This window comes from Silurus meridionalis, chromosome 6, assembly GCF_014805685.1.
Source record: "Silurus meridionalis isolate SWU-2019-XX chromosome 6, ASM1480568v1, whole genome shotgun sequence".
NCBI lineage: Eukaryota > Metazoa > Chordata > Actinopteri > Siluriformes > Siluridae > Silurus > Silurus meridionalis.
In genome coordinates this window covers 5096732-5114231 of record NC_060889.1, presented here as the reverse complement: position 1 = coordinate 5114231, position 17500 = coordinate 5096732, and the positions used below count along the sequence as shown (strand labels likewise).

At 44.4% G+C, this 17500-nt stretch overlaps 2 protein-coding genes across 5 annotated transcripts in view; one reads left to right on the top strand and one right to left on the bottom strand.

Moving 5' to 3' along the window:
* Positions 1–11935, top strand: part of pde4bb (phosphodiesterase 4B, cAMP-specific b) — a 27708-nt gene extending 15773 nt beyond the window's left edge. The window contains exons 8-17 of the mRNA XM_046852752.1: positions 3697–3809; positions 7094–7187; positions 8174–8364; positions 8761–8859; positions 8964–9128; positions 9312–9411; positions 9735–9889; positions 9973–10095; positions 10193–10375; positions 10482–11935. Of these exons, the coding sequence (XP_046708708.1) occupies positions 3697–3809; positions 7094–7187; positions 8174–8364; positions 8761–8859; positions 8964–9128; positions 9312–9411; positions 9735–9889; positions 9973–10095; positions 10193–10375; positions 10482–10757 (1499 nt within the window). The 3' untranslated portion in view covers positions 10758–11935. The remainder of the gene's footprint in view (positions 1–3696; positions 3810–7093; positions 7188–8173; positions 8365–8760; positions 8860–8963; positions 9129–9311; positions 9412–9734; positions 9890–9972; positions 10096–10192; positions 10376–10481) is intronic.
* The window catches only part of si:ch211-107p11.3 (GT1 domain-containing protein), a 17625-nt gene continuing 478 nt past the window's right edge, over positions 354–17500 (bottom strand). Inside the window, exons 1-8 of one of the 4 annotated variants that reach the window (XM_046852768.1) lie at positions 17351–17500; positions 16446–16516; positions 16207–16374; positions 16046–16119; positions 15340–15396; positions 15184–15252; positions 14983–15108; positions 354–372 (exon numbers count right to left, since the gene is read on the bottom strand). The exon at positions 17351–17500 is cut by the window's right edge and continues 476 nt beyond it. In XM_046852768.1, coding sequence (XP_046708724.1) covers positions 14983–15108; positions 15184–15252; positions 15340–15396; positions 16046–16119; positions 16207–16374; positions 16446–16516; positions 17351–17500 — 715 coding nt within the window. In that variant the 3' untranslated portion in view covers positions 354–372. Of the gene's footprint in view, positions 373–14752; positions 15109–15183; positions 15253–15339; positions 15397–16045; positions 16120–16203; positions 16375–16445; positions 16517–17350 lie in introns of those variants that run through there. The other 3 variants (XR_006926334.1, XM_046852767.1, XM_046852766.1) reach the window with 3 other exon arrangements.

Genomic DNA, 17500 nt, shown 5'->3' with positions numbered 1-17500 from the left:
GCGCCAGGTGGGATTTTTCAGAATGCGAAACACTTAAGACAATCGGTTGTTTTTTGTGGGAAAACAAACAGTCCTTCAGCCTCAGCTACAGGTTCTGAGGGGTTATCTTCAGGAGTCTCCAGTCTCAGAGCATGTCCAGGATGGAGGAGCTTTTGTATTGAATGTGAAACTTCAGATACCAGGAAGGAGAGAAAGAGTTAGTTTTTTGTGGTTCCGATCCACTCCAGTGCAGGTTTGTGAATCGTTCGTGAGCAGGAGCAGGAGAGGGAGTCTGCAGGGCGTCATGCCACACTCAGTATGTGAGTTATGCCTTTGACGTCAATGTAGCTGTAAAAACCTTCTGTGAAGTGAAGCCAGGAGTTCTGCGTGGTGCTGTGAGACACAGAGAAGGAATGAAGGGAGAGGGAGAAAAGAAAAGATGAGAGAAACGTAGAGCAGAGAGTGTGGACATACTACTGTTTATTGGTGACCTGCATGATCAGATTGAGATTATGTCAAAAGAAAAGGAAAGAAGCTCGGAGAGGAAAAAACAACACAGAGGCCTGAGAGAGAGACACAACACGGTGGTGTGGTGTGGAGGTGCTCAGAATGTGCTCAGGATGCGCTCAGGATGCGCTCAGGATGCGCTCGAGATGCGCTCGCTACGAGAACATGCTCATCGATGCTCATCTTCGAAGAAAATACAACAACATCTGATATTTTATCATCTTTCACACACAAATAGTTATCCTTAATGCTTTCCCTCCAGGCTGATTAGCATTACAGCTAGGCCACGTGCTAGCCGCCAATCATACGAGGCATTCAGCCTGAAAAACGCCAAACAAGAACTTATGCTAGCTGTGACACAGGAACACTAGAGGAGAACAACTCCGACTAGCATTATGCAAATCAGTAATTTCTTACAAACATGAGAAAGTTGCTAGTCGTGATGCACGGTAGCATAAAAGGTGTATAAAATCCTTGTGTTGTAATATAAAACTTCCTTCTCAGGGCTGTGAGCGAGTTGCTTGCGGGGGGTGGTGTGAAGTTTCATGTCAAATCTGGTTTAGGGTTAAACCTGTGCAGCCCTCGGGGCGTTTTTCCACTCGTATCCGGATCACTACACGTCCTCCACTCGACCCGAGACGGACGGACGGATAGACATGTGAAGTGATCTGAGGAACATGGCCTTTAGTCTAGATTACAGCTGAAGCGTGAGGTTCACAGCATAATGAGATGTAGGAGAAAATCCACTAACAACTTTATCCTGAACTGAACCCTGGAGTACCGACTCCTCCCTCTCCACCATCACTCCTGCCTTGCTCCCCGCTAGCCCTACCCACACTTTATCCTTACCCCAAAACACCCCCACCCCATCCCCTATTCGCTCCATCCTTGCCCCACTATCGCCCCACTTTCCCACTGTTTCTTCACCTCGCACCACCCTTTCTCCACTTTCTGTAACCCCCCCCCCCTTTTTTTGGTCACACTATTGGTCCACCTCTGCCCTCTGCACTTTAATTTCAATTGTCAAACTCACAAAACCACAAAGTAGGTTTATACAGCATTAACCCACTTATTATTATTATTATTATTATTATTATTACTATTATTATTACTATTATATTACTCTGATAAACAGGAACATTTTCTGACTTTTCACATGCATACCACACTTTTTTCTGTCTTTACACAAACACACACACTAGGAGTGTATGAACAATGAAGAGTTGACATTTCACAATTCTCTGTAACATTAAACAGTCGGAACATGCTAAACAGGAACATTAGCATTCGAAAAATGAAATGCCAAGCTGAGTGCTGAGGCCGATGGTAGTTAGCAAGAACAACAACCCGAGAACAAACTAGCAGAGCGCGGTTAGCGTGACAATCACAAAGTAAAGGCCAGCTAGCATAAAGCAGATGAGCGGATTTGAGGACTGCAGGGTAGTGGGGCAGTTTGTGCATAAGATTGAATAAAGAGATGAAAGAAACCCGGGTCCAAACTAGCAACACAGAAAGAGTTTGTACAGAACATGGGCAAGACTTTATGAGAAAACAAACAGGAAGTAGACCAATTGCAGGAGGGGGCGGAGACTTGACTAGGCTGTGTCTGTATTGGTGCTTTAATTTAATCTATTTATGTCTGTTATTGACTTGTCAAGGGACTGGTTCAGATTTCCTCTGGGTCTCCTTTCGGCCTCATCCTCACTTTTCATGAGACGATTCAAAGGCTTTCGGTGGCGGAAAATCGCTCTTACGTGACACACGATTGGCAGCGAGGACGGAACATCTGCAGAGCGTTTAGATCTCCGTGACTCGCGTTCGGCCGAGATGCAGCTTCACCTCTGCCTTTACGAGCCGGTCTGGAAAAAAAATCGCCTTTTTGGCAGAAGAGCGAAATGTACAGAGGAGCAGTGTGAAGCCGGACAGGGGGGCAGGTGGGGGACGACTGGGTAAAAACGGGTTTCTCTGCTTCACAGAGGTGGTTGTGTGGCTCAGAGAAGATGTTGGGAAACTCCTCACTGTGGGCTTTTATAGAGCTAGACGAGCTCCTAGACGTTGACGTGAAATGAAGTGCGTCATGGGATACGTGAAGGAGGAACATCAGGAAACATCTCATTAGTCACATTCTGTGATTTTGTTCTTCGGCATCAGCTTCACAAATTCTAATCACATTCTGCAGATTCAGGGATTTTCAGCTTTTTTTTGGAGTTTTGATGAGGGATTGTATCGAACCAAAAACTGTTGAACACACACACACTGCTCAGTGTGATTTAGCGAACCCTAGCTAGCTGTACTTGATTCATTGTTTGCAAAACTTCAAATCAAAACATGAAAATGATTCGATGAAAGTGATCCCCTATTGTTCTGAGCATGCCCAGTCAGCGCCTGGCCCATGACCTGTCAGCCGTTCTTGGAGTGTTTTGACGGTACAAAGATAAATCACACATGGCGATCGTCTCTGAATTTGTCTCTAATCCTGGACAATAAATCTCTCGAGAAGCTCATTTCCGCTCCTCTTTATTGCATGTGGTTCGTGTGATGCTGCGGCTCAGCTACACCCTGCACTTCACACTCCCACAGTGGTGACATGTCCATGCTGGTATTCGCTATGTATCCACGCCAGGCTTCAGATCCCCCATTTATCCGCAATCGCCCCCACAACACACACATCTATTAAACGAGCTGCACGTGTTGCGTTACTCACGTTACTGCAGAGTGAAGTGTATCCTCACACACAGACCTCAGCTCATTTAATCGAAACCTTCCCTCTGCTCCGCTTTATAGTTCCTCAGAAGTCCACATCTGGAAAGCGGAGAGCAATTATACGACGCCTCGTTAGCGTCCAACGCATCCAGTTCTGTTACAGAGCGTTAACGTAATCACACTGGATGGGGTTTTTGGGGCCACAGAGGGGCGTCAGACTTTTTTGGGGTCAGTCGAGGCGACATCAAAGTTAATTAAACATTAAACGCATCTTTGTCCAAAAACTGCATTCATTTTTTCCATCAACACCGAGGCAGCGAGCAAGCGTGGTGTAGAATCGTTTAATGCTGATCAATTTGAAACCGTTTTGGGAGGAGTCGGTGTTGGTAGGGGTGGTGGTGGTATGGAGTGGTGGTTGCATCGTGGTGCTGTGGGGATGTAAAGGAGATACATGAGAATGGGGCAAATCCTGGAAAAAGGTTTGATTTTTGACTCCGCCTCTTTCAGACGAGTCGTATCAGAAGCTGGCCTTGGAGACCATGGAGGAGCTGGACTGGTGCCTGGACCAGCTGGAGACCATCCAGACACACCGGTCCGTCAGTGACATGGCCTCCAACAAGGTAAACACCATCAGCAGCTCTAAATCGTTTATTGAACCTTCTCAATCGCCCCTTACATATCACTGATTACACACGACCTTCAACTCACCGTTACCATGGAAACACTAACGTAGCGTTATAACGAGCACATGAATGCAAACCTGCACAACCATCGGAGAATTAATCGCCACCTGATAACCAATCACAATCCAGAACTAAGCAACTGTCGTGTTTGTTAGTGTGTCCGTGTGTGTGTGTCCGTGTGTGTGTGTGTGTGTGTGTGTGTGTGTGTTTGTGTGTGTGTGTTTTAAAGCTCATATCAGGCTTATGTTTGCTCTGTGATGAGGCTCCGTGACAAATGCACAGTGCAAAAATTGCAAATCCATACTCCTGTATACACACACACACACACACACACACACACACACACACACACACACACAGGCTGCATTTTGCAAGAATGTTGACGTTGTGTTACTGTTGTGTAATAATGCAGGATTTTTAAGAAATGTGTGTTTACAGGTCTGTGAACGTTGACTTGCCATGTGTATGTGTGTGTATGTGTGTGCGTGTGTATGTGTGTTCAAATAATCGAAGATAGTATGTAATTAAATAAACACTTGCAGTTTGTGATTATGCACATTTCCATTTTCCGTAAGCTCCGCCCCCTGTCACTGTTGTGTGATTTCCAGCTTGAACACACCCGATGAAACAAAGCCGGCAATTAGAGTCTGAGATAACAAGGGTAATTCCGGCCTGACTTTTACCAGTAACACCAATTTAGTGCGCACTGTGCAAAAGTTTGTGCACCCTCAGGACAAATTGAATGTAAAATTGATTGAGTTTGTGTTCACATTCGATCCTGAAGACCATCTCAGAAATACAGCACGCCAAAAGGGTCAAACACTGGGGAGAAATTTGAGTGGGGTTGAGACAGTGTTTAATATCTGGTTCCCTGAAATGATGGAAAAACTGTAAAAGTTTGGCAAGATTGACCTGAGGCACTGGAGGTCATGCTTTTATTTTTGTCACGATGTTGTTACACTGTGGTTTTAGATGTTCAGAGTATTTAAAAAAAATCTTTTTCACTCCCACTCCCACTGTACTTACACTAGCTTACAAAATCATTCACTAATAACAAATAAATTCATTAAAAATAAAAAGGTTTTAAAAATAAAATATATATATATTATATATATACATTTATCAAAAGTAATTTTGAAAGGTAATTAAAGGTTATTTAAATAAATAAAATATTTGTGTATTTAAAATGTGTATATTAGTTGTTTATCAATAATACATTATTATTTATTTAACCTGCTCATGTTTAACACTTCATTAATATATATATATATATATATATTTTTTACCCTTTGATATATTAAACTAAAACATATGTAGTTGTAGAACTTGATGCAGTTTGTTGAGTTTCACTTTAATAAATAAAATCGAATGGAAGTGATTTTCAGGGTTTAGGATGAAACGGGGGTTTTAGATTGATCTTTTTTTAAAAGCTGTTCAGAGGTTATATTAGGAAGTTGAGGGTCATGGGATGGAACTCATGACCATCTGTGTGAAACCCGGCACAGTGTGTGTGTGTGTGTGGTGCTGTAACTAGGCCAGAGGAGGCTACTTTCCCGTACATGACCTCATCCCTGTGTTTACGCTGATAAGAAATTAGAAATCAAGATGAAGAGCGAGACCAAACACAAAAACTTTTCAATACTCTCTCTCTCTCTCTCTCTCTCTCTCTCTCTCTCTCTCTCTCTCTCTCTCGACCCTGAGCAGTGGTGAGGTCTCAGTTCTCAGATTTAACGCGACACAGTGGAATGAGGGCAGTTCACTCGAGGGCACTTGGGGGTTGCAATCAGGAAACAAGTCTCACTTTGATGAACCAGCGGGTGTTTACCTGAGGCCATGAGGAGAAAGAAAGACGGAGGGAGGGGGGGAAGAGAAGGGAGGAGTTAGGGGAGGGACTAGTGGAGGAGGCATGGCATATGGGAGTGAGGTAAATCAGCCAGGTCTTTGTCTCACACACTTCCTGGTGTGTGTGAAACTGAGAGTGTGTGCAGCGCAGGGCATTGTGCATGCCATCATGGGACTATGCTGCTCTGAGAAAGCCCGAAAGTTTGGTGTGACGAACGGCTGGCCCGAGGTGAGGACCACCACATTCAATTACTGCAGAAAAATACAAAGATATTTAAATCAGATGCATGGTGTGTGTGTGTGTGTGTGCGCTGTGTGTGTGCAGTGTCTGTACAGTGTGCAGTGTCTGTACAGTGTGTGTGTGTGTGTGTGTGTGTGTGGTGTGTTCACAGTGTCTGTACAGCTTGTGTACAGTGTGCGTACAGTGTGTGTACAGTGTCTGTACAGTGTGTGTGCAGTACTTAAACGGGTGTGTGCAAAAAACTTGATATTGCCAAAATGCCTGAGGTTTTCAGCAGCTCTTAGCAATGTACAGTGTCTGTATATGAAGTGTGTGTGTGTGTGTGTGTGTGTGTGTGTGTGTGTGTGTGTGTGTGTGTGTGTGTGTTTCACAATGAGACATACTGTCTGAGGCATGTCAGGGTCAGAATTACTGGCCCCATGAATCATACCATATACCTCCTGTAGAGTCAGACAAAGAAAGCATAACTATATCTCTGACGTGAGTGTGTGTGTGTGTGTGTGTGTGTGTGTGTTTGTAAGAGAGAGTTTTACTGTCATATAGTCTCACTGTAATAGTTTGCTGCTTACTGTAATAGTACAATGCATTTTAAGAACATAAAAAAAGAAAAAGAAATCAGTAGGGGGGGAAACGGTGGGGGTAATGGGGTATTGGAGTAATGGGGTATTGGGGTAATTAGGGGAATGGGGGGCATAAAATCCTGTAGTGTAAAGCAGGTCAGTAAGAGTGCACTAGTCTGCTTGGCGTACAGCTGTTTTGGTGCAGGAGCAGTGGGATTTACTCTCTCACGCAAACTCTGCATGCGAGGGTTGAAAGGGCAGATGTGGGAGAGAGGAGGGGGATGGTGTAATGGGGGTGCAGTAGGGAAGAGGCAGACTCCGAGGCCGGGGCAAGTCGGTTTGTCCGATACAGAGGAAGAAGAAACGGTTTCCCCTGTACAGTTCTCTCGTTTTTTCTCTTGGTGGTGATTAGTGGATAACACACCACCGCTTCCTCGTCCAAAAGATCTCAGACATGCCCGAGCCCAACTGCCTGCTCTCTGTGTCCTGGGGTTACATCAAGGTGTGTGTGGGTTTGTAGCAGTGTGGCTTCTCTGTCATTTTCTCTATAATGTTAACACGTTTTTTTCCCCTTTCAGTTCAAGAGGATGTTAAACCGTGAGCTAACACACCTGTCAGAAATGAGTCGCTCTGGGAACCAGGTGTCCGAGTTCATCTCCAACACCTTCTTAGGTGAGTCTCATCCTTCATCTTGCCTCGCTTGTGCTATGGAGTGTGAACTGTGTTACACTCTGCACATTCACGTAAAAAACTCACTTTCACTAAGGTATTCATAAGAACGTTCACACTCACGGTACGTTTCAAAAAGCTAACGTCAGACTAGTTCAACCAAAACATGGGGTTTATCGCCTGGTCAGGGGCTTCATGATGTCAGTGCTCGAGGCTGCATCTGTGCATCAACACTTCCTTCTCTGCAGTAGAAGGAGATATTGCTGAGAAGGAAAGTAGGGAAGTGGTAGAAGGTGTAACAGGAGTCGAGTCAGCTCCTGGTTTACTGCTGCTTTCTTGTTCTCCTGCAGCTCTGCAAAGAACGAGGAAGAATAAGAAGAAAAAAAAGCGAGTGTGTGTTTCTGATATCCGTGTTTGACTTCATTCCAAGCGATTTTTTCATGCCGTTAGCGACGACTCCACGACATTCAGGGAAAAAATTAAAGGGAAGTCTTGAAAAAAAAGAAATAAATGATGTTGGCTGTAAAAGTCACAGTGTGCAGAAAACGTTTCCACGAATTCCCTGGTGAGAAAACGTTTCTTTCCCTGAGTTTTGCGTCAGGTCGCTGTTTTGTTAACAAAAGTGGCGCTGAGGGATTTTTTTTTCCGCTTTCTGGAATGCAGACCAGCAACAAGCATTGAAAGAGAATCGCGGCGTTTTACTCGTAACAGCGCTGTTTACTCGCGTCGCTCAGCAGGGTTACGAAATGACGCAGAGGATTTAACCTTCGGTATCATAGTTATGGAAATGGACACTCACTTACTCACTCCCACACAAACACACACTCTTACACAATTCAGACGTATGGGAATCCCCCCTGACAGAGGGAGAAGAAACGCAAGGAAGCGAGTGCAAGCTGAAAGGTCACGCAGAGTTAAGAGTTGAGTGTGCTGTGCTGTGCGAAGGAGACATTGGCATAACCGACGGTTCGAACTCTTCTCCCTCGCAGACAAACAGAATGAGCTGGAGATCCTGTCGCCTCCTCCCAGGTCTCGGGACAGGAAGAGAAAACAGCTACAGCAGCCGCTCATGACTCAGATCAGTGGGATGAGGAAGGTCACACATGGACCAGGCATCTCCAGCAGCTGTAGCGTGGCCCGATTTGGAGTCAAGACCGACCTGGAAGATCTGCTCGCAAAGGTAAGGATTAATTACGCGTTATTGCATCCATCTGATGTCCTTGTAATCTAATGTTTGATTACTCTTTGATTACTAGCAGCTGTAGGTTTAATTAGTTGGTTTCCATACTATAGTAGATGGTAGATCCAAACTCTGCTCTCTTGGATTCCTAGTGTCCTTGCGAGTAGTGCTAATATATGTTGCTATCCAAAGTCTTTGATTTTTGAGTTTCATTAGTCTTCTACCTCTCAGGGAAACTACTTTTACTTTCCCACTGTCTTATAGTTTCTTCATGCTTTGTAAAAAAACAGAACCTTCCACTTTCCTAAATCCCAGTTTCATCGTCTCGTTGTCTATTGTAGTCTGTTACTGCAGATAACACGCTTAACCAAAACAACCTTCTCTTCTGTTCCTCAGGACTTGGAGAACATCAACAAGTGGGGGTTGAACATCTTTAGAATTGCCGAGCATTCCCATCAGAGGCCGCTCACCTGCGTCATGTACGCCATCTTCCAGGTCAGTGCCTCTCTGGGACGTGGTGGTAATAAGAACGAGGAAGCAGATGTTCGAAAGACGTCTTGTGACATTATTTGAATTGCCGGATTTTGTTTCATGTGCAGGAGAGAGATTTGATGAAGACCTTCAAGATCCCAATGGACACCTTTGTGACCTACATAATGACCCTGGAGGACCACTACCACTCGGACATGGCTTACCACAACAGCCTGCACGCGGCCGACGTGGCCCAGTCCACGCACATCCTGCTGTCCACACCCGCTCTCGAGGTGAGCCGCCATTTACACACGCTTTGAACTAATCCTCAAAACAGTGCACCGAGTTTTGGTCTGGACTTTGTTTTCTCTTGCTGGAAAATAAACAAGGAGAAGTCAGACGTCTCGGATATTTCTCCCGCTTTGATTTTTAATGCACTAATTCTCTTTCCGTATCCTTTTTTCTCTCTTTCTCAGGCGGTCTTTACGGATTTGGAGATTCTGGCAGCCATCTTTGCAGCAGCGATCCATGATGTGGACCACCCGGGGGTCTCCAACCAGTTCCTGATTAATACCAGTGAGTACTTTTGCCCTTCCATTCCTTCCTTCGCGTGCAGTTCGAGTAACGAGGACCAGATGGAGAACAAACATTCTGCACGTTGTGTCTATTTTCTCCACACTGACGTTTCGCTGCCTATAGTTTGGCTTTTGAAGTAAACATGGCCGGCATTTTATTTCCTTCTGTCATCTTATGTAGTGGGTTTTGCCTTTTTAACATGTGTTCCTTTGATCTATAATTGGATATTGTGCTTTTGGTGGATCGATGTTCTCTTTGTTGTGAAGATGCTGTGCAGAACTCTGGTGTGCTTTATAAATAAACGTACCCCTCTTGACTTGCAGACTCGGAACTGGCGCTCATGTACAACGACGAATCTGTTCTTGAGAATCACCACTTGGCCGTCGGCTTCAAGCTCCTACAAGGAGAAAACTGTGACATCTTTCAGAACCTGTCGAAGAAACAGAAGCAGAACCTTCGCAAGATGGTCATTGACATGGTGAGTCCAACTTCTGGTGCAACACATTTCTCTTTCTTTTGTTGAGACCTTCAGCTCATCTCTGCTCTGTTTGCTCGCGTTAGGTCCTAGCGACCGACATGTCCAAACACATGAGCTTGCTGGCGGATCTAAAGACCATGGTGGAGACCAAGAAAGTGACCAGTTCAGGAGTGTTGCTGCTGGATAACTACACAGACAGGATACAGGTGAGAGCTCAACTTTCTAAACCAGGAAGTAACTTTTACCTCAAAGGGTCATTCCTGAAGAATCTCACACTAATCCCCCTTTTGGTGATGTCCACAGGTCCTGCGCAACATGGTCCACTGTGCCGATCTCAGCAACCCCACCAAGCCATTAGATCTCTACCGTCAGTGGACAGACCGCATCATGGATGAGTTCTTCCACCAGGGAGACCGTGAACGAGAGCGCGGCATGGAGATCAGCCCCATGTGCGACAAGCACACTGCTTCGGTCGAGAAATCCCAGGTAAGATTCGAGCTCGCCATCTTCACGGCATCGTCTCTGAAGTTCAAAACCAGTATGACCTCAGTAAAACTCCTTTACTGACCATGTTCTGATTGTCCTTGTCCAGGTGGGATTCATTGACTACATCGTGCATCCGCTGTGGGAGACGTGGGCGGATCTGGTGCACCCGGATGCCCAGGACATCCTGGACACTCTGGAGGAGAACCGAAACTGGTACCATAGCATGATCCCTCAGAGTCCTTCTCCTCCATTCTATGAAGTCGAAGGAGATAAGTTCCAATTTGAGCTGGAAGGAGACGATGGAGACAATATTCACCATGAAGGACCTTCAGACACATCTGACATGGACATAGCTCCTTGTTCTTCGCCAGCGGAGACGTAGCATTCCACTACATCGACTGTGTTGGTTTATCTCATGCAACGGAGCTCAACAGAACTTCTTCGAGTGTAGAAGTTATTTTGATCTGACCGGCCCAGAGGCTGCTTTCTTGCAGACCGTGTATCTGGAAGGTAAAGATACAGTAGGAATCCTCATAGCTGGAGTTTGCAGAACTCGACTAGCAGGTTCTCGTGCGGTTTGCTGGCACTGAAGCAGGAACTGAGCAGAACCTTGAACTTGAACTTCAGCGCCAGTACGGGACGCTATGAAAGAGAACTACTGACTAATGATCCGCATGGAGTTTTTTTCTTCTGCAAAAATAGACACACTTGTTTTTTTTTTAAACCCGTGTGTATTTTGCAACGTTTGTTTATAGTAAACACATCAGAACCCGCATACACATTTAACATGAAGGGATCGTTTTTCTAAAGCGTGAAGAAAAAAGACCTGCGTTTCCTCCAGGAAATGTTTTGATCACTCTTATGGGAAAAAAGAGGCGGGGCAGCGCCGGTTTGCGGAAAACAACCTGTTGGTGATCTACACGTTTTCTAGAAGTCCATAAGAGACTGTGATATTCACTGTGTTAAGCTTTTACTATCATTTTGTATTAAAACATGGTACGTGTTTTAGATGAAACCCGAAATGAAAAGCACTTTAATGCTGACACTGAGAACACTTTAGGACGAGGGGAAAAAAACAACACACTCATTTTTTTCCTGTAAAAGCTGAGTTCGGCTAAAACCCTGCTCCAGCACAGCTGATTGAAGAAACCTGACGCAATATGTCACCGTCACGGCGATGAGCGCCGACGTCAATGCCCCTCGTTTCTCAGTAGAGTCATGCATATACAGGATGTGGTAGGAATGGCATCCTGAGAGTGAGCGCTAGTCTCCTGCAGCAGGGCGGCATTGCGGCTGCTGCGGCGCAATCGAGCCACGAAGGCAACCGAGAAAAAAAACCAATACCCAGAACTGACATTTGCATTGCGACTTCCTGCAGATGCACTGAATCTCACTCCAGCTGTTCGTTCCTTAAACAGCACTGAAGAAACATGTGGAACGTACCTGGTTTGTTGTCACCACTCCGTGGTATTGAGGTTGTGTTGCTACACCGTCCCACACTGTGATGTCTTGGTGTACCGTGTTACTGGCCAAAGACTTAATTAAAACATTTTGAAAAGATTTGCTCCTCATGTGTTGATTTATTTTATTTATGTGTTTGTGGTAAATGAATAAACAACATGCTGTGATTTACTTTCCAATGAAATGAAATAAATGATTAGGAGAATTTAGATGTAAATATTTGTAACTTGCAGCAGGTTTGGTTTTACTGTGTGATGCTAAAGGGTGCTAATAATTCTGTGAAGAATCCAGAGGCGGTTCATCGTGTACGAGTCATGATGACTTCAGAAGCTTGAACTTTATGATTAACATGGTCATGATGTTTTGAGGAAGGAAAGTCTGATTGTGACTAGTGATTCAATTATTATTACAACAATCTAAACAGTGCGATTCAGTTCTTTTATTTAGCGTATTTTAACCCCTGAACACGATATTAAACTCCACGCTGAACGCTTCCGAACGCACACATGGTTTTTAGCACAGGAGAGGGAACACGAGGAACACGAGGAACACGGGGAGAGGGAAAGTTTATGGGACTGTGGTGAGACCTGAGATGTTGTATGGATTAGAGACAGTGGCATTGAGTAAAAGACAGGAGGTGGAGCTGGAGGTAGCAGAGCTGAAGATGTTGAGATGTTCGTTGGGAGTGACGACGATGGACAGGATTAGAAATGAGTTTATTAGAGGGACAGCGCATGTAGGACGTTTTGGAGACAAGGTGAGGGAGGTGAGATTGAGATGGTTTGGACATGTGCAGAGGAGGGACATGGGGTATATCAGTAGGAGAACACTGAGGATGGAGACACCAGGAAGGAGGAAAAGAGAAAGACCAAGGAGGAGGTTTATGGATGTGGTGAGGGAAGACATGCAGGTAGTTGGTGTGAAAGAGGCAGATGTAGAGGACGGGGGGGGTGGAGACGGATGATCCGCTGTGGAGACCCCTAATGGGAGAAGCCGAAAGAAGAAGAAGAAAAAGAAAAATCCAATCATTGAAAGTGGAGAGAGAGAGAGAGAGAGAGAGAGAGATGAAGGCAAAAAGTTATGATTGGAAAGAAAGGAAGAAAAAAAAAGTGATTATTAGAAAATGAAATGAGATTTTTCTGGTAAATGTGATTGTTTTTCTGTGAGATTTAAAAAGTAAACATGGACTGGAAAAGTGAGCGCGTAAGAAATGCGCACATGTGTGTGTGTGTGTGTGTGTGTGTGAATAAACACTGAAGAGAAATGCGAGTGCTGAGAAGAGAAGCAGAATGTTTACAGAAGCAGCAGCGACTCCGAGTCGGCGTTTTCCACCAAAGACTCGAGGAATCCTGCCAGTATTTAAGAAGAAGGCAGCGAGGCGAGGCGAGGCGAGGCGAGCTGATGTCACGTTCCTGTGAAATCGGCTACAAAAAAAGGAAAGATAAAAGCTGGGGGAGAAGTTGGCTGGGGTGGAAGCAGGGAGGAGGAGTGGGAATGAGAGAGAGACTAAATGAGAGGATGACCCTTAAAAAGGAATGCGTTCTGTGGAGTTACAAAGGCACTTCCTGTTTCCATAAGCTGTTCCTTGGAACCCAGGCTCAGGGCCAAAACTCGTATCAGGAGGAAGTTCCTTCTAACTCACTGAGGCAGAAAAACACGAAGGTGAAGAGTGAGAAAATATCAGACTTCTGTGGGGTTTGCGTGATCAGGAGGTTGAGAGTTTGAATCCCAGCGACAGCAGTGTGGAGGTTGAGATGGTGGAGTTCTGCCATGTGTGTTGAGTGGAAACTCTATGAGAGAAACACTTCTGCTTTCATCAGAAACCCACTGAGATCTTTAAATCGCTGCTCTGACGTCTTTAACACGCAGCTTCATCGAGTGATGGAGGTTCTGTGGAATCATACAGTGTGTGTGTGTGTGTGTGTGTGTGTGTGTGTGTGCGCAGACCAACACTTTGAGTAAACAGGGACGTAGCTTGTACACTATAGAGACAAAAGTATTGGGACACCTGCCCTTTCCTGCCATATGTGTTCTTTCTCTGAACTGTTACCACAAAGCCGGAGGCACACGATGTACAGGATGTCTTTAGATGGCGCTATAATAAAATGTTGCCTTCACTTGAACTAGGAGACCCATACCTGTTTCAGCATGGCAATACCCCTGTGCACAAAGCTCCCTGAAGATCTCCTGCTATAGACCTCTGATCATCTCAACCCTACTGAACACCTTTGAGATGAATGTGAAAGTGTAGATTTAACACTTTATATAGGAATTTCATTTGTATTCTGATTGGTCAGAAAAGTGTTCATTCGTTTCCTATTACAAGATCGTTCAGCGAGCAAAATGCAATGTGAGGGAAGGAGTCTCCGGTGTCAGCGCTCTGTAGTCCAGTTTGGTGCTTGGACCCCTGAATAAATTCATTTTAAACTAATAACATCTGAACCTGCACTGATCATGTGACTAGACGGAAAACAGCATTGTGAGAGAAAGGGGCGGAGTTACTCAGTTCCTCCTGTCTCGTGTATGCAGAAGAAGGCCGACAGCACTTTGCTCCGAATGTGTTTAATTAGTTCGTCTCTCTGCACAGATACTGCACACACACACACACACACACACACACACACACACCATCCCTATAAACAACAGCAGGAGTAGATTTTCCAAAACCGACTGCTTTTTCTCTGCAGTTATGGTTTTATATATGTATAATAAATGTGCATGTTGATTTCTAACTGAATTAGTTTGTATTTTATATATTGATTATTTCTCAGCATCTCTGTGTGCAGTAACTGTTCAGTAGCACTGATTATACGCTGACCTGGAGACAGAGGTAGACTGTGGAAGACAAACAGCGCAACCTAGTGGCTACAGAAACCACACACACTCTCACACACACTCCTCGGTGTCTTTCAGGGGTTCGGAGATTGTGTTTTAATCCGACATCCTTTGGATTTTATGTCATTGAATAAATACATAATTAGAATTAAATAAAGTCATAGAGGTTCTGATCCACATCATCATTCACCCTCCCGTAATCCAAATATGGAGAAAAGTGGGAAAGAAACGGAAAGGGGGCGGAGTTTACTTCATTCAGCTCCTCCATTCATATTTCATGGGATATTACCTTTAGTTCAATAATCACTGACCTAACCTACATCCAGCTGTTTATCAAGCAGCTGGATCTCCTTCTCCAGCTTCTTCATCTTCAGATGGCGGTAAGCGATCTCCTGTCTGAGGTAACGTTTGTACAGCGCCGTCACGTCCTCGTCTCTCTGCAAACAGAACTCGTGATACCTCAGGAACGCTGCTGAAAATATTTAACACGAACGTTATAAACGGGGGCTCACCTCATCGTCGCCAGGACCCGAGGGTCCAGAAGTTCCAGGGTCTTCCTGGCAGATGAGCGCTTCAGTTCCCTGCACATGGAGGACAAAGGTCTCATTAGACACATCATCTCTCTTACCAGAAAAAAAAAAAAAAAACATCCACACAACATAAGTTACCTGTTCCTGATGAGAACACACCACAATGTTCTTCTCATCGTGCTCTGAATCCGAGTGCTGCCAAGAAATTACAGTCAGTAAACAAGCACTCAACCATACGGAAACATCTACACGCAGGTTCTTCTATGATTTCTAATTCCAGAATGACCTTCTTAGAAGAAAGAACCTCCGAGCCATTAAGATCCTTTTGTGTAAACTGGAAGAACAGATTCGATCAGAACCATGACCAAGAACCTGATGGTTGGAAACTTCAGCTATCCAATGAAGTATTAATTAAACTATTATGGCAGAGAAACCAGATTCAGGAGCTCAACAAATAAGAATGTATGGTCTGATACACCAACATTTTCATTCTTCGGCCCAAGATATCAGGAGAAATCCAGGAACCATTCACTGATTGTTCTTGACATGCCCCCTGCTGCCTGAGAGAGGAACTGCAACAAACACCCGAAGCGATCAGAGCGCTCAAATTTATTTCAACTCCACTCGAACTTCTAAATACGAAAACGACAGCAGGCTGAAGAAGGTGTGACTGAGAGTGGAGGTGGATCTGATGTCTGGGCAGGAGAAATATAAAAACAAGTCTGAAGCTCAGAATCTAGCCAGACGTAACGGAATTATTGTGAAGTTTTTCAAGAACATAATGTGAAAATACATGGATATTTCAGGTTGATGCTACAAACAGAAGCTTTAAGAAACATCTCACCTCAGCAGGCTCCTCTGCACAACTGGCAACAGCTGGAACTGTTTGTATAACACCTCCTGAACCTTCTGACTCTGCAAGACATTTACTCTGTAAAGATTTACGTAAGAAATGTGTGTATTGGGATTGAACGCTGAGACACGGGACAGATAGATGATATACTGTAGCTATGGTCTTCCCGATGCTAATCCCAATGCGCTCGGAGGAGAGGCCCAGGATGGCAGCGTCTACCACCGGCCGCCCTCTGATCCGCCAGAGCGCCACCTCTCCGGCAGGTGAAAAGCCGGGCGTGGCAACTCCTTCACCAAACTTCTGCTTGCGTTTCCTGTTCGCTGAAGATCAGAGCGTTAAAAACAACCTCACAGGCGTTGGCACAGAGCAGCAGGTCAGTGGAAACACTTACCACACTGGACGATGTTCTTGTATTTAATTTTGACCTGCTGCCAGGTGCGCTTGACGTTGTTGGGGTTGGCGCTGGAGTGAAAGCAGAGACACGGCTCAACATTATTTCCTTTTTTTAATAATAAACGACTGAAACTTCCCCAAAACTCTTCTCAGCTAACGTCAAAATGTCACTTCATACAGGGCTGAATTTCATATCTAATATAGTTTTACTGTGACACGTTCTGGAGAATTCCAGTGAGCATTAGTGAGCAGTTATTAATTGGTGAATTTATACCGTCTTTTATTATTACTAATTTCGCAACACTTTTGAATGGAATGTTGGTGTTTGTGACGTTTAAAAGTCCGTTCGGCCTCTAAAATATCCGTATGAAGTACTTTGTTAGAAGATCGTTAGCTTGTCTGAAGTGCCGCTCCGTCGGCGATCGTGATTAGCGGTTGCCTAGCAATAATAATTCCTCTTTACTGATGAGTTTCAGCACAATTTCTGTTTTTGAACTTATTTTAGTTTAATATAAAATCTTTGAAATGTTTTATTTCTTTCTTTTTGTTTGTGTTGATTTGTTTGTGGTTTGTTGTTTTTTAGTTTCTGCATCAACGACTTGCTGTTAGCTTGAGATTAGCAGCATGTTCACTGTTATCCAGAAAAACTATTCTCACAATTATAACAAAAGGGAAATAAATCAAAGTAAATTAAATGAAATTTTAAAAAAAGAGATAAAAGTTTAAGTATATTTTATACATTAACGAGGTTTAAAAGTGATCGTTTATTATCGCAGCTTAATTTCTGTGTATTAAACACTTCAGTTCTACGACTTTCTCGCGATGTTTCACACTTGGACCCCTGAGAGCAGGAACAGAGTAAATAAACACATTAATTGATCAGATTTAATAATAAACCCGTACGCGTTTAAGCGCTCAGCGATCTTCTGCCAGGCGGTCACGCGGGATTTGGCGGCAGCAGAGGTGTTACACTTGGCCGTAATGACGGCTTTGTACTGCTCAAAAGTCTCCAGGATGATCTTCTGCTCGAACGGGCTGAAGAAAGCCGCTCTT